The 17,123-nt window shown below is 49.2% G+C and overlaps 1 protein-coding gene across 2 annotated transcripts in view; it reads left to right on the forward strand.

Annotated features, from left to right (window-relative positions):
• Positions 1 to 12,732: 12,732 nt before the first annotated feature.
• The window catches only part of MORC2 (MORC family CW-type zinc finger 2), a 50,652-nt gene continuing 46,261 nt past the window's right edge, over positions 12,733 to 17,123 (forward strand). Inside the window, exon 1 of one of the 2 annotated variants that reach the window (XM_063416237.1) lies at positions 12,733 to 13,059. In XM_063416237.1, coding sequence (XP_063272307.1) covers positions 12,974 to 13,059 — 86 coding nt within the window. In that variant the 5' untranslated portion in view covers positions 12,733 to 12,973. The remainder of the gene's footprint in view (positions 13,060 to 17,123) is intronic. The other variant, XM_063416235.1, reaches the window with a different exon arrangement.

Here is a 17,123-nt window from a genome sequence, read left to right on the forward strand (position 1 = left end):
ATAGGCACTGCCACGTACCCAGCTCCTGGCCTTCAGGCAGCGCAGCTGGCAGCAGCTCATCTGCCCTTGGGGTATTTGGGGGACCCCACTGCCAACCTTCAGCTGTTGAAGTACATCAGGTTTGTTCCCCAGTCCCTCTGCCAGCAGCAGCACTGGGCAGGGCAATGGATACTGGTGCATGGTTGGCAGCATGGTTGGCAGCTCCCACATGGAGCACCCAGAAGCAGAAGCATGCTGAGCTGTGTGGATAAAGTAGCCTTGGGTGCACTCAGCATGTACAGTGGCACTTATCCTCCTGTGCTCCCACAGGTCTGCACCATTCCTGGCTCCATTCCCCCAGGTAGTGATCCTGTCATATCCTCACTGACCCACTGTCACATCTCCAGGATCACCACCCACCACACAGCATACTCAGGGCTCCCTGGGGATGAGGTGGGCATGCAGCCAGCCAAGCACAGACTCCAAGCAGACCTCCTTATTCCACGAAGTGGAGCAAGGAGATATTTACAAACCCCTCAGAGAGCCCAGGGCTCCAGGTCCAGGCCTGGCTCTGGGAGGGCTGTGGGGAGGGTGCCCTGTGCATTGGTGCAGGGTAGGTGAGGGAGAGATCTCGCTGGTTTGCACCAATCACAGTGCTCTGTTGTGCGTTCTGTACTGACAAAGGTGGACATGTCACCCAGCAGATGGGATGGACCTGCATTGGCGGGCAGAGGCCTGGGTGGGTACACAGGTGCTGGGAGCTCCCCCAGCCGGGGACAAGTGCAGCAAAGGGAGGAGGGGCAAGAATCCTTTGGGTTCCCTTTGGGGATGCTAAACATAATGTTAAATACTAGTGATGGAATTTCATTGTGCAAGCACATATCTGGAACTGGTCTGGGCACCTGCCTGACTCAGGGATAGGACAATGCAGACAAGGGCAGGGACGTGACTGTAGTGTCAGGCAGGGAGAATTCAATCTCATTTGGGGCATAGCCCTTCCTCTGGGCACAGGAGCACAGTGTGGGGCCAGCATTACCCTGCTGCTTTGGCAGCATAGACCCACTGGCAGTACAGGGCCACACAGGCTGCAGTGGGCAGAGAAGGGTCCTGGAATCCATCTCTTCTTCCTCCTGAAGCTTTTCTGGTTTCATGCCTCCTCTCCTGGGAACTTCTGACACCCACACACCTTTGCCCATCCCACTGTCTGCACACCCAATACTTTGTGACTGCTTCCAAAATCACAAATTGGGTTGACCTGGCTGGCCTCAGTCCCAGAGGAAGCCAGGGAGAGGGGACCTGTCACCCCAGGAGGATGTTTGGGCCAGGCACCCACTCCTGGCTGACCAGATGAGGAGGAGGAGGAGGAGGAGGAAAAAGGGCAGGAGAAGAAGGATAGCTCTTGGCTTCACTACACTGCTGTTTGCCCATGGCACACATCTGAAGCATATGTGAAGCCTGATGCTGTCACTCGTCTATGCTCCTGACTCCTCTATGCTCCTCTATGCTCCTCTATGCTGACAACAGGGCAGGTCCCACAGGGCACTATGCTATTATTAATAGTAACATCATGGTGGTAGAGTTTTGGAGCTCTCAGGGTCCCCCATGGCAGAGTACCCCTGTGGTTCCCAGCTCCTCTGGGCAGGATAGAAGCTCCTCCAGCTGCCTGGGGCTGCAGGAGAAGTTGGCTCTCCCTGCCTCCTCTTGCTCCTGAGAATTGCAACCTTGGGTGTGAGGACGTAGTTCCCTGGGAACTATGCAGCTTGTTAAGTTCAGAGGCTGGCATGAAGAGAGGCCAGAGCAGCAGGACCTGGGGTGGATGTAGTGCTGTGCCCTCTGAAAGATGGCAGAACCTGGGCATGGGCATGCCTCAGAGATGGGGCAGGACAAGGGATGGGTTAAAGGCTGCCCTTGGATGTGAATAGAGGCTGGGCAGCACAGAGTAGTCAGGGTGATGCGCAGGAAGGTGTCCTGGGACACATAGTGCTGCTGGAGGGCAGGAGCAGCAGGAGGGCAGCAGCTGTATGGCAGCTTTGCTGCAGCTAGACCAGCCACAGGGACCTGCACAGAACTGGTGCCACTTGCTTAGGGCACCCATTCCTAAACACGTCCTTCTCTTAGGCACGATTCACACACATCCTGCTGGGAGCCAGAGCAGGATCAGGTATGATGGATCCTTCACATCCTGCTGCTGGCAGGGGCACTGGGCAGCCTCCTATCTGCCCAGGGATGCTGCTTCATCTGGGATAGGAAGGAGCCATGTGACAAGGAAAGTCCCACTTTTGGGGCACTACATTGCCCAAGGAGGATCACTGCTGCTACATACACTGAGGGCTCCAGTTGTACCACTTGGCTGGTATGGGGACCAGCATGCAAAAAGCACACATCGCTTCCCTATGAGTTAGAAGCAATTTGCCCCAGGTGCAGGACTGGATCTCCGTTGTGCCTCTTTACCTGCACAGAGGAAGAGAAGGGGCAGGTCTATACATTTATCTGCAGGCTTTTGTCTGTTGCTCATGCTGGTACAGGAGCAATGCTGGTGAGTACCTGGGGGCTCAGCCTGCTCAGGGCATGCACCTCTGCTCCTGGTGGAGCCTCTCCAGAGGGTAGATCCACACACAAGGTGCTGGGCTAGCATCCATGCCCACCCTGGTCTAGCTCAATTCCTGCTTTGGGGGTTGCAGCACTGGGGCGCTGAGCTCCTGCCCCACCACAGCCTTGGCTTGTAGGAGTTAAAGCCCCGATAAGTGAATCCATTTCCTTCCACTGACCGTTGGCCTCTGTCTTGCACAGAATCCCCCAAGGATCCTTCGAAGCAAGCACAGTCTGTCCCATTCCCTGCCCTGCCACAGGAGTCAGTGGGTCTATCCTGCAGCACCACATCTGCCACAGGAGCCTGGATCTTCTGCTGCAGTGCCTCCGACACAGCCTGCTCCTACCTGGGCACCTCTTGGCCATGAATTCACCTTGTCTGTGCCCCAAGAAGGAAGGAAGAGGGAAACACTCTCAGTACCCAGCACTGCAGGAGCCCAGGGCACTGAACAGCATCCCACAGTGTACAATGCAGTCACAAGCAGGGCACCATGTCCACCAGGAGCAGAGGGAGCCCACAGGCAGACGCTGCTGTGGAACTAGCATCTGCTCAGGACATGATTCCCTAGGCTGCAGCCTACTCCCTAGCAATGGGTGCACAGGACTAGAGTGCTTGAAAACTGTCAGGGCCTTGGTGTCAGCATCTCCAGGGTTGGCAGCCTGCAAAGAAGAGTGGGAACTTCCCTTCCCTGTTGTATGCTGGTATTTCCAGATGGATCAGTGCATGGCAACATGTGTACCCAGGCTGAGCGTGTGGTCCCTGTCCTGCTGCACAGCCACTGCTGCCAGGGCCTGCAGAGGCCTTGTGGCAGGTGCTCTGTGGCACCTGAATTTCCCATAGAGTTGTGCCTCTGCTTAGATGGCACTAGTGGGCTGCAGAGCTTCCCCTCCAGCCTGCCCAGACCTCCAAATGTCCCTTGTCCGACCCTCCTTCCTCCAAAGGGTTGTATCCCTCATGCTGACCCACAGGACTCTCATCCTGCTTTTCTCTGCTTTTCTCACCTGCACCGTGAGCAATGGTGAGAAACAGGGTCCCAGGGGAATCTCAGCTCCCAGCTACGTCAGAAGTTCCATCTCAAGCTGGAGAGAAATATCTTTGTGCTATCAGAACAAAGGGAGGCTCCAGCTCTGCTGCAGCTCTGGGAGCTCACATGAAGCCCTGGCTGTGTGTTACACTGAGGCATGTGGCCTAAGTATTTCCACAGACAGGACATTCCTGAGAGGTGACTTGACAGCAATCTCCCCTCCTGCCTTTCCAATTTGTCACACTGAATGAACACAACTCTTTTTTCCTCTTTTTGAGAAACCTCAAAAGCCCATAAATCAAATGTTGAGATCTGCTGTGGCCAAGAAAGGAAGGATTTGGAAAAAAGAACAGGGGTTCAGGAGAGATGCCACCAGACATCTCCAAATACTGCTCAGCCTGGAGAAGAGAAGGCTCTGGGGAGACCTCATTGCAGCCTTCCAGTACTTGGGGGGGGGGGGGCAGATAGTGATAGGATAAAGGGGAATGGTTTTAAACTGACAGAGGAGAGATTTAGATGTTAGGAGGAAATTCTTCCCTGTGAGGATGGTAAAGTACTGGCACGTTACCCAGAGAAGCTGTGGCTGCCCCATCTCTGTAAGTGTTCTGGGCCAGGTTGGACAGGTCTTGGAGCAACCTGGGATAGTGGAAGGTGTTCCTGCCCATGGCAGGGGAATGAAATGAGCTTTGAGGTCCCTTTCAGCCCGAACTATTCTGTGAAACATGTCAACCCTTTCAGGGCTTTCCCAGAAGACTTGAGCAGCCACCTGTATCTCCAAGAATCCTGCCTGTCAATGAGGAGTTGGGGGTTTTGACAACCAATACACTGGGAAGCAATCAACGAATTGTTTTCCAGACTGCTCTTAAAAATAGCTTTATTCACAAGCTGTATGTCAACAGCAAGATGACTCTTCTTGCAGGGATGGATTTGGGGAGGTCCCCCAAATCACTGGGACTAGAGACCAAAGTGGCACTACTGTGCCACAAGCAAGGCCAGCCACACCTGGGTAGAGGTGGCCAAACTCCCTGGACTTCCCACATCCTCTCTGCAGCCTTGTGCTTTGTGCCAAGGCAAACAGACTGGTTGTCCTAGAGCTGCGACACTGCTGCATGGAGGGAGACACAGCCCCAAGTGCAGGGTTCAGCATGGCCCACACACAGGCTGGCTGCAGGCAGCCCTGGCTATGGGCAGCCCTGGCTACAGGCACAAATTCTCCTCCAGGACTGAGGAGCGGGGGACAAATCTACCTCAGCAATCAGAGGTTGCTCTCTTGTGGTCACTGGCAGCATGGAAACCACATCATAGGCCCCAGTGCCATATGACTCCAAGAAACCTGGAAGTACAGCTCACTTGTACATGACCAGACCTGGTAATTGCTAATGAGACACATCACGGGCTGACGAAAGACTGTTGGGTGTACTGCTCCCAATGGGTCATGTCCTACCAAATGGTGGAGGGTCTGGCTGTGTGTCACATCTCTAGGCTTTGTGCTGCCTGTGGTTGGTGATGGCTGCCCAATGCTCCAGAACTATCCAGGACTTATGGATCAAGAGGATGAGCTTTCATCTGCTGCTCCTTGGTGACAGCTCTACTTGCCTCTGCACCTGTCTCAGGCAAGGACCCTTCTGTCTAATTTACCATGTGAACTATTTCAAGACCAGACTCTTTTCTGAACGTATTTTCTTCTTATAAACATTTGATTCTCCCGTCGTGGCTCAGCCTCAGTGGCAGCAGGACCCTCCAGCTGGTCCAAAACCCATCAGCTACAGCTCAACACCAGGCTGAATGTGCTTCCCAGTGCTGGGCAGAACTTGTACCAACACACCACATGCTGTTACTTCTCCTCTTGAATCCTTGGCCTCTAGTCCTCTCATCTTTCTCCTTGTTTCAGGGAAGTGCTTGCTCAAGAGACACCCAGCTCCTACCAGTTACTGGCATCCCAAAAGGAAGTTGGGCTTCACCCGTCTGCATACCTGGAAGCTGGTGCATGCTCATTCCAACAGTAACCGCCCAGCAGCTCTGAGCCTTACTTCAGCTCTGCCACAAACTTGGGAGAGGGGAGAGCATGGCCAATCACTTGTGTGCTCTGATGGCAGTCCTGCCAAGGTGTGTCCCTCGGTGCAGGCTCATGCTCCTCTCTGCCTGGTGCATCTCCAGACCATGAACCCAGCAGACACTTGTGAACACGGCAGAGGCCTGGGTGCAGGGCAGAATGTTTCTCCACAGCAGGGACCATATGGTGTGCCTAAACCCCTTTCTGCACTATGAAACTGAGCAACATGTTTGCCATCCAGAGGGAAGGCAAGCCCCTCAACAAGCAAAGGCTTTGGGGATCCTCAGCGAGGATCTGGCAGGAACAAGTTCCAGTCATGGCACTTGACCCACACTGCCTGCTCTTCACCATGCCGTGAGCTCCGGGGATCCCACAAGCTCTGAGATCCCATGGCCTCTCTTCCAAGGGCTGCCCCTTCCTGGCAAGTGACCCCTTCCCTGCACAGCTGATGCAGGGGGCAGGGAGGCTTGGCTTCTGCTCCCCAGTTGTCCCATCCTCTTCCGATGTGCGTTCTTTCATACTCCTCATTCTCAGTGGATAAGTCTGTCAGATGGAAAGCTTTTCCCAGGATTAACTAAGGATAAATTCTTTTTTCCCCCTTGCTATGACAGTGGCTGGATTAAGACCTTAGCTTCATGTGAACAGTGCAGGGAAGCCCTCATCATGGCCAGAACCTGGGCCATATAATCAGCAAAGAATTAAATCTCTGTGAGGCGGGGGAAGGAAGTACTGTCTTAGAGCAAAATATTTAGATTCTGTGGAATATTGGCCAATTACAATATTTTTCTTCAAACAGAACATTTATAAGAACACTGAAATAAATATTTGAGAACACGCTGTACCTCAGCCTTTAGTAATTCCTGATGCAAAACTGTTTCCTCATTTTTCAGGCAGCTTTCCTTTTTAGTGTTTGGAGTTGGGATGACTTCTGGTGGGATTGAGTTGCACTGACAGGTCTGGTGGCATGTGTTACTGCTGCCTGGAAATGGTGAGGGTCATCTCCCAATTTGAACCAAATGGCTGGGTGTGCTGGAGTGTGAGATGTTCTGTCAACTTCAAAGACCCTGCCAGCAGGAGCTTGGGAAAGGGCCTGCAGAGCTCTTCCTGGGAAGTTTGGAAGAAAGGCAGTTTGTGACCTTCCTCTGTCTTTCAGTCTTGTTTGGAGGGTTGCAGAGGGATGTGGACACAAATGAGATTCCTTAAATGGCCTTTTCTGAGATTCTGATGAACTAAGCTGCTAATTTAAGTCACATTTACTGCTGCCACGTTGGGGGACTTGTTCAGTGATGCTGGGGGTCACATCCCACTACCACAGCTGCAGAAGCAAGGCAAACCCACCCACAGAGCCCTAGCAGATTTGGTGTCATGCTCCCGAGCTGACACCCACTGTGGCCCCAAACAGCCCCATCACATGCTTTGCCTTCTAGTTTGCCACCATTTTCCCCCACCATATGAACAAACTAGCTCAGTTCTTTCTCCCTCAGATTAATTTTTTTGCTGATTTTGCACCCTTGTTCAGTGATTGTAGCCTTGGTAAGTGATCCTAGTCAGGCATCACTGCTGATACTCTCACCCCTTTATCTGGCTGTTTCTTGCTTTTTGCTCAGCCCCTGGACAGGGCTAGCCTCTCTTTGGCCTAGCAGTCACCTCTCCATATCAGCCCAGAGCCAGATACCTCCTTGCAATTTTGCGCTACTGTCATTAATGTTGGTATTTTCCTACACTTCATCCACTGCCACCTGATGCAACACCAAAACTGACTTCCAACATAGGCTGGACTTTCTCTTCATTGGCTTTCACATATCCATTATCCCACATGCTAGTAGGAAACAAGCCACCACGACACTCCTTGTGAGCCTATGGATACTCTGCTCTTCCTTACGTTAGATAGGGCAGGGTTAGGGAAAGAGTTTGGGAGAGGCACACAGGCAAAACCACTGTCACAAAACAAAATCCTTTGTCTTTGTAAAATATTATGCAGATTATGTATTATGCAGATCAACAATGTAGGACAAAGTGGGGCTTAGGATGTACTGAACAAGCATGATGACATCACACATCCTCCAAACGGACATGATTATAGGATTGATGAGGACTGGTCAAACCATCATGAGATGATCCAACTGTGCTGATAAAACACTTCCTGAATTTGTTTCTTTTAAAGAAAATAACTAGGTTTGGATGGAAGATCTGAGTGTCAAAAAATAACTTCAGGGTAAAGTTGCTGAAAAAATGGCACTGCTTCACATATTCTTCTTTTTTTTGGCCTCTGAAGAACTTCCCAGCTTCCCAATAGTCCCAGCTCAGGTTAGAGACAATCTCCAGAGCTGTGTACTGACAGAATGCTGACAGCTTTTTCCTACAGTACTTTTGCTCCTTACACCATCTCTTGACTGCCAGACTGACCAGCTTCCTGCAAACCATGACATTCCAGGGAATATATTACACATCTGTGAAGTTCCCTCATTCTCTCCCACCAAGGCAGTCAGCCCTTCATGTTGATGACAGATTTCTATTAGGCAGAAGGGCAGCCCAGGGTTCTCATGCATCTTGCACTTGTCTAGAGCTAAAGCTAGGGGAGTTGAACAGCTTCAGGATTGACAAAAGACATTTGATCCATGGTGGCAGTCCCAGCACATGCTAGAGGAGCAGTTATGTAGTCACCACTGACAGATGCTTCGATGGGAATGACCAGCAAAGCCCTGATCTCCCCACAGCACTCTCCAAGCGTCTTTCTGCACCAGATGTAATGATACATCTGTTCAACTCTTCATTGGTATCACAGCTCAATCTACTTGGATCTTGGATGCTGCTTCCACGAGGCACCCAAGAGATTTCCATAAGCTTTTCTCTGTAAGAGTATGTTTTCAGTTGCTTTCAAGTTGCCAGACTGAAATTACCTGAACTGCCCATGTCAAGCACACATCCATCAGACTGGGTTAAACAGACACTCTGAATTGTACCAAACCCACAAGAAACAGAGTCCACATATTTCAAATAATGAGACAGGGAAAACCATTCATGAAAAGAATTGTACTAGTTAGTCACCTTGTTAAGAAGCCTGCAACCTTCTTACATTGGTCAAAGCCACTAAAAACATCACACAGTTCAGAGCAGAAAGCCTCCAGGCTTGGGTCCTTTGCAGCACCCTGTTGAAAACCATCCAACCTCGACCAAACTATCAATTTCTGACAATGAGTTCATGCCATCCATAACTCTTTCAAGTTAGTGAGGAAAATTCTTGTAAGACACCACCATCTTCTCGTAGGCTCTTCTGCCTATCTATCCTGCCAAGGCACAGTGTTTTCTGCAGTAGGCCTGAGGTGGTGACGTAATGCTGTGACAGCCGCGACTTTTTTTTTCATGTTATTAATTAATTAATCAAATCTGGGCTCAGGACACTGGGAGACTGACTGGCAGTGGACGATCCTCCCTGTTCACCACTCCACTGACAATTCACTCCGGGATGTCTCTCTGCTCTCACAGAGGGTAAGGTTCGTCTTACCCTTTCCACTCTTCCGCAAACTCATTTACAAAGTAATTTCTGACAACCGGTGTCTCACTGAGAATACCTAGACTGAAATAAGGAATTTAAATCCATGATGTGACTTTCCATGAAAACAAAGTATCGAGAGGCTGACACCTGGCACTACAGAAAAGGTCTCTGAACTGTTATGCCAGTATCTTCCACACATGTTTAGGCACTCATCTTTGAACAACTTGTTCTGCATGTCTTGTAAGGACTGATACATAAAGCTACCGTTCCAGAGAAGAACCACAGGATTTAGGCTTTCCAACATGGGAGAAAAACTTCATGATACTTACCCTTTAGTCAGCAAATTGCTCTGCTACTTGATGCAAATGATGGAGAGGCTAGGGAGATGTGGCTATGAAAACAAGAACCAGGGCTGCCCCAGGTCACACAGGGAATAACTCCGTACTAGAAGAAGCCAGGAGAAAAACACTTCCTTCTAAATGTTTCACTTCCAGTAGTGTTCTTGGATTGTATTGAATCGACATGGAGATATAACTCATGCCCAAGAAAAGGCAGAATGTTTTTGATGCTTCTTGAAGCAGTTTTTTTCTGTGAGACTGGTATGCTCTGTCTAAAGGAGAACACCCCACACTGGAGGCAGCAGTGTTTCATGGCCAAAGTTCCCATTCTGTACAGGGAGACAATGAGAACTCATCACACAGCAGAGGTAGAATATGGCATGACACAAAACCAAAAAGCTCTGAGGCAATCTGATTTCAAGCCCATTAAAGGAGGCTGCTTTGAAATTCTTTCTACAAACTCAGGGCAATGGAAAAGAGATCCATGCTAATCTGGTTACTGGGGCTTGCAACTGCACCCAATCTTCTTAGAAGTACCAAGGTGAACACTCAGTAGGACAACACTGACCTAGAACTTCATCAGCTTCTGTCACGATGTAGACAGAGGACCTTGCATCCTAAGGCAATGCCATTTTTTCCTTCCAGAAAAATGAAGGATAAAGGAAGGCCCAGTAAACACCTAAGGATTACTGGTGATGTCTCAGATTTATTTTTCACTGCCTGCTTATTTCACTCTGACACTGAAAACCTCATTTCTACAATGCAGAGTTTTACATTTTTTCATGTACATAAACACAGAATAAACCTATAAACAGTTAACTTGTGAGACCTCACAGACATGTGGAAAAGACACTTCGCTGCACTCATGGCACTTGTCTGGTGCAGAATCTAGTACTTACCACTGCATATGTACTTACCGCTGCATTAAGTACTGGCTTAGAAGCCTAGCTTCTTAAAAAATAAGGGAGAAAAAGGACAATTGCTGACTCAAGGCTCACAGAGGTGTAGAAGCACCTTCAACTTGCAGAACAATGGCTACATAAATAAACTCTTCAATGACCTCAGGCCCATGGCCTAGACTCCAGTGGAAAGAGGCTTAACAAAATGCTATGCCAGGACCAAACAAACACCACATAGGACTACATGGGAACTCACACCACAGTTTAGAAACATAGATTTTGAACAGTGTGGAATCAAGAGACTAGTTTTACAAGGGGAGTTGGGAATTATTTTAGAGTAAGAAACTCAGCCTTAGGGTTAAAGAAGAGCGGTGCAGTTTGCCTCAAGCTCCACTTGTACAGGTTGGACAAACCACCAACCCACAGGTCATTTATGATGGAAGTTATGTGCACCAGAGCAAACTGCTGCCTTCTACTGCACTGGAGACTTCAAAAATGAAAGGGTACTGCCTGTGACTGTGAGACCTGAGCAGCCAGACTTGTTTTGCTCATTACTGTAAGATGCAGAGATCCTGGGACTGAACAGAAACTCAGGGAAATGGTGCTAATAGCAGAAGGGAAAAAATGAAGTGAGGTTGCCTGTTATAACCAGTATAACTGAAAGATATATAACTATTTAAACAAAGTTGAGGGATAGTTTCCAAGGAAAAACAGTTGCCCCAAAAGAGGATAAATGTGAACTTCCAGTGGGAAGATTTTAATCTCTGATCTTATTATACCCCCTGCCATGGGCAGGGACATCTTTCTCTAGGCCAGGTTGCTTCAAAAACCCTGTTCAACCCGGCCTTGCACACTTTGAGGGATGGAGCAGCCACAGCTTCTCTGGGCACCCTGTGCCAGGGCCTCCCCACCCTCACAGGGAAGTTCTTGTCGGTATCCCAATAACTCTGCCTTCTGACAGTGGGAAGTCATTACCCCTCGTCCAAGTCCCTCTCCAGCTCCCTTGGAGCCCCCTTCAGGTACTGAAAGACTGCAGTAAGGTCACCCTGGATGCTTCTCTTCCCCAGGCTGAATAATACCTACTCCTATAGCCATTTTTAATTTCTTTTCTCTGATGAATTAGAATTTATTGTTAGAAAATTATCAGACAAAATTAAAATGCTTCTTCTTTTTTAATAAAACCTTTAGCTTTTCCCAGTAGTGCCCTATAAATAAAGTATCAAATAATGTTTATCCTTTTTACATCTGCAATCTTACATGTTTTATTCTTGCTGGACATTCTTCAAGAAGAAATATGCCACATTAATTTCTGCACAGACTGAATTCCTTCAGATTTTGGATATTAAGTTCAGATTCCTATTATCCAAGACACCGCAGACGCAAATTGTCTATTTCAGAAGGACAACTGGGAGTGTTTTTCCACCGGACAAGTCAGGTGCTCAGACAAGTATTCCTAGCCTTCAGGGTTCCCGCGTTCAGGCTGCATTTTGTGGGGGGCATGGAGAGGGCAGGACAGAGGTAGGACAGTGCCTGAGCTCAACCTCTTCACATTTCAAGAGGAACCAAAGACACAGAATAGAAACAAGAATATTTATGATTTTCTATACCCTTTACGTAATGGCTTTTTGTAAGTACGGGCACGCTCAGGAACTTCTTCTCGGTGACTTCTCAGAGCCTTCAGCAGCGCAGTACGACCAGCACCCGCCGAAATTCGCGCGGAGTCTCTGGAAGAGTTTGGCAGCGGGATCCTTCCATCCAGATGCGTCCCGGAGTCGCTCCCGACGTCCGGGACCGGCGAGCCTCATCCGCTCCAACCCGGCACCCAGCAGTCACCGTCAGCTGGTGTCCCCCGCGCACGCCGCCGGCAGCACAGCGAATCGGCCCCCCTGGCTCCGGCGTGTTCTCCCAGGGCCGGATGGCTCGCGGCTCCCAGGCCGCCTCACCGCACAGCCCGGCCTCACCGCACAGCCCGGCCCCACCACACCCGCTCCCCCGCCCTAGGAGGTCACGGCGGCGGCTCCCGCGGAGCTGAGGTGCTCGGCTGCTGCCGGGACGCAGCCTGAGGACAAAAGGGGCTCCTGCAAAGGGTCCCAGAGCGGCCGCGCTCGCCCCACTCACCCATCTCAGCCGCTCCCTCCCGACCGCGCGCGCCCGTCACGCGGCGGCCCAGAGCCCACATCGGCCGCGCCGGGGCACTGGCATCACGTGCCTCTTCTTGACCAATGAGTGGCAGCCGCGTGACTCCGCCCCGCGGGGGCAGTTGCGGCGGCGGATGCTATCCCAGCGCGGCGGAGACAAAGGCCACGTCAGGCCCGCACCGCACCGCACCGCGTCCGCCCCGCACCGCCCCGCGCCCCGCCCGCACCGTGCCCGCACCGTGCCCGCACCGTGCCCGCACCGTGCCCCCACCGTGCCCGCACCCTGCCGCGCTGCACCGCATCCGCAGCCGCATCCGCGAGGGGGCGGCGGGGCGCGGCGTAACGAAGCGCATCGCGGCGCCGGCTGCTCACCCGGCGGGGGCCGTGACCAGCAGGGGGCGGGGAGGGATCGAGGCGCGCGCGGCCGCTGGTGCATGCGGCGCGGGCACAGGCCCGATGGCGGCCGCTGCCGCCATGTCCCTGGGCAATTACAGCAGCCTGAACCGGGCCCAGCTTACCTTCGAATACCTGCACACCAATTCGTGAGTACCGGCTGGGGTGGGGCGGGCCCGCGATACCCGGCCTGCTCGGGGCTCCCGCTCAGCGCGATGGGCCTGGCCGAAGCCACGCGAGCCCGTCTGGCTGAGCGACCCCCCTGCCCCGGCCCGGGCGCCTCGTTGTCCCTCTGGGACCGGCTGTTGTACTGCGGGCAGGTCCGCGGGTCACGGAGGGCCGATGCGCGGGGACGAGAGGTCCCAGGAGGAACGGGGTGGCCCCTTGGCCAACCAAACCCACAGGGCCGGACCTCTGCGGAGCAGTGCGTGTGCGCTGCCATGCCGGCCACCACCCCTCTGCAGCATCTGGCTTTTGTGTGATTGAGTGTTTTGCAGGTTTATTTTTAACAGGATTATGATACTCTTTTTCCAGTCAGATTTTTGTATGTCGCCAATGAATCCCCCAAAATAACACCTCTTGAGAACAGGCAAAGCCATTATGTAAAATTATTTCTTCCTGAGCGCATGTCTAGAAAACGAGAAGCACCATCAGGAAGCGGCACTTAGTGGGGTCAGGCACCCATCAACACCTGCCTGCTGCTCCTAAGCCTTGTAATGCCATGTATAGAGGAGATGAAAAAGCTTGTTCTGCCCAAACTGGAAGAGCTCTGGAATCACTTGGCATTGGTTCATTTAGATCAGCTGGTCACCGACGTAAGATTGTCTGCTGGTATTCTGTGGAAGAGTTGACTTACCATCTGTTGTTCTATCCATCAACAGAAGAACAAATAAAGTACAGGTTTATCTTTTTGTTGCTCTTTTCAACATGTGAAGAATCACCATGGTCTGCAGCAATCTACAGATGGCACAGAAACATGGGCAACTTGGTTTCAAAGTATTTTTGTCTGGTTCTGTTGGTAATGAGATAAATCTGCAAGAACAGTGGAAGAGCAGTTAAGACCAATCTCACTTACATACGCCAAGACCATTACTGTCCATTTCAGAATCAGGAAAGTAACAGGCTTTGAACAGGGGAATAAACCTAGTAATGGCTCCATGTCACATTTGGGTCTGCTCTAGCTTGGCTGGTAGCAGTTGCATATGGCGTGAACAGTCTGGTGCCTGAAGATGGACAATACTGAGTCATGTTGCAGTGCTGTTGTTGATTTGTGAAGTTCTCATGTCCAGCTCCAGAAGATAATATTTTCTTTTAAGGATTAGAAGATTGTGCAGATGATGGCAGTGCTCTGTCAGCAGGTGTGTTTGCCTGCAAAGCTCCAGAACTCTGTCCGTCTTCATAAGAAGATAAAGCCTGTGCTGTAGAAAAGACTGAGTTGTTGCTGCTGCTCTCAAGTATATTAAAGCTACTTCATGTTGCCATTGTGCTTGTGCTGCTGTCTGCTTGTGGAGTGCTACATGTTTACAGTGATACCTGCATTACCGAAATCTTGGGAGGAGCTGGAAGCTAATGCTTGGATAAGCCAATGTCAGAGCTTCTTGTCCATTGTGAACAAAGAGTCTTGAGGTTATGGGAATCAGTGCAGAAGTTGAATGCTTCCCTAAGAATGGCAGTGGGAGTAATGGAAGTCGTTATAAAAACAAAGAAAGCACCAAACTAACACATAACCTCTCCTGTTCATCTGGTTAAAAAATGAGCAAAAAACAAAAAGAGCCAATCCCCAAATCAACCCAAGGCCATCATAGGGATTTTGATAGAGGAGACTGGTCTTTTGAACTGTGTTCTCTTGCTTAGGAAGACTGTCCCATCTTAGATAAATTCTAGTTCAGTGCTGAGCATGTTTTCATAGTCAGGGAGGTGGAAATTCTTTAAATTGCAGTGAAAGACCAACCATCTGGCTGTTAGGGTACAGAAGAAATCCATGCCTTTTTTTTCTTCCTTTTTAAGACCTTTCAGAAAAGTTTCTGAATGTCTAACTCAGAGCACTCAGTCTGATGTGCTTTGCAGGAGACAGTTGATCAGGTCCCTGAGCTTGAGGACCTGCAGCAGATCTTTCCAATAATGGCTTAATGCATACATGTCAGATGGCTCATAGAATTGAGCCTCCATCTATATGAATCAATTCAGTTGCCATATTTTTTTAAAGTAAAAATATCACTGTGCTTTTCCAAGTGCTTTACTTGATGAATAGTTGAGTGGAGACAGACTTATAGTAAGTTCTGTAGTGATGAGACAGATGGTAATGCTTCTAACCTAAGACTGTGGATTCAGATTAGATAGAAGGAAGACGTTCTTCCCTATGAGGGTGGGGAAGCGCTGGCACAGGTTGCCAGAGAAGCTGTGGCCGCCCCATCCCTCAAAGTATCCAAGGCTAGGTTGGATGTGGCTTGGAGCAACCTGGCATAGTGGATGGTTGGACTAGATGACCTTTAAAGGTCTTTTTCAACCCTTATATTTCTATGTAAAAGTTCTTTTAGATCCTAGAATGAAAATCAGTGTGTGTAAGCACGTGAAAATTACATGCACATTGTTTTATGACTTTCCAGAGTTACCTGCTTGCCTTCACATTGGCTTTCTTTAACAATTAAATGCTTTTACATTAAGATACTTCCAAAGTTATTCATTGAGATGCCAAAAGTACAACAGAGACCAGTCAATTTGTATTTGCATATTTTGAATGTTTATAATAAAAAATTGAAGGAGTTTGTGAAATGTTAAGGACCTGACATTGTCTTCTAGCAGTAGGTAGCCTTTAGCTTATAACTTGTGAGTTGTTGTGTAACTAGAATTGTCCTGGTGAATACAGTTGAAGTGGAAGAAGGTCACTCAGACTTCAAGATGACTAAATAATGGGCTTGAGGAAAACTAGTAATAACAGATCAACATTATCTCCCTACTCTCCCAAATTCCCTCTTCTTCTTGTACTTTTGTTCTGTTTTGGCCTGAAACACAGTGCATTACTTAAAGAATGGCTGTTGTTTCTGAAGCATGTGCCAAAATAAAATATTTTCCTTGATGTGCCCTCCTTCAGAACAAAAGAGAAAGTCTTGAATCTCTCATTAGTAATTTGGTACTTGTCTGCAGGGTCTGGAGTCCAACTAGGTTCAAGCAGGAGGTTCCTGTAGGAACTGCTCACAAAACAAGCTTTTCTTCCCTTGAGACATTACTCCAAATGATTCTTTGTAGAGGTGTTTGTAGTTGGTTGTGTTTTAGAGCCATCTAACTTGACCTTTTGTCACCTATGTTTCAATAAATTGCCAATGTTGGACTCCTCTGTTCTATTCCTTGTCAAGCCTCCAGTTCTGCATGGAGCTGGCTCAAATGGAAGATGCACATTGTGGGATGGTCCAGACCATTCCTTGTCTACCCAGATGAGCTGTTGGCACTATGGATTTTGATAATACTTTCCTGCCTTCTATATGTTGTTTCACCCATTGTGTGACAGTAATAGTTGTATTTTGGATGCTCTGAGGCAGGTAGTTGTTGCCTATCTAAAATAAGCTCACCATGTTTGTAGATTACTTGCAAGCTCTGATAGACTTCATTTTGCCAACAGCTTGTCTTGTTTTTTTAAAGCTGTGTTGCAAGTAAAATAATCCCAAACGTTTTTGTGGAGGTGTGAGAAATGGTCGCTGATTGATCATGATGGATGTGAAGTATTTCAGGCACTTTTGACTGTAAGGCAAGATTGTGGGGTTTGTTTGACATAAGTTGATTGAATCAGGCCAAAGCACTTCATGTGACTTTAGTTAGATATTGACAAGTGGGTTCAAATTCATAAACTGAAGACTTTTACAGTGTATACTTATTTCTGTTAGTGATAAATAGCTGGAGTGTATTTCATTGGCTCATAGCAGGGTTTCCCTTAGCTTGTGTCAGCACAGGAGGTTATAGGGGAGATGGTCAAGACCATTACAGTGTCAGGCTATGTGGAGATGTTTTGTTTTGCCTTTCTTATCATCTTTAGCTGTGTTATCAGTTGTTTTATTCTAGCGTCTTTCTTTGGAAATCCTTTTTTGTACTTTATTAGCATCTTTTCTTTGACGTATTCCTAAAATTGTAGAGTAAAAGGTGCTGATGGAGCATAGTTACTAGTGCTAAATCATCCATTTGCTTATGGGTTACTTCCCAAATAAACTTCTGTGATACTGAC

The sequence above is a fragment of the Prinia subflava genome, chromosome 19 (genome assembly GCF_021018805.1).
Source record: "Prinia subflava isolate CZ2003 ecotype Zambia chromosome 19, Cam_Psub_1.2, whole genome shotgun sequence".
Lineage (NCBI taxonomy): Eukaryota > Metazoa > Chordata > Aves > Passeriformes > Cisticolidae > Prinia > Prinia subflava.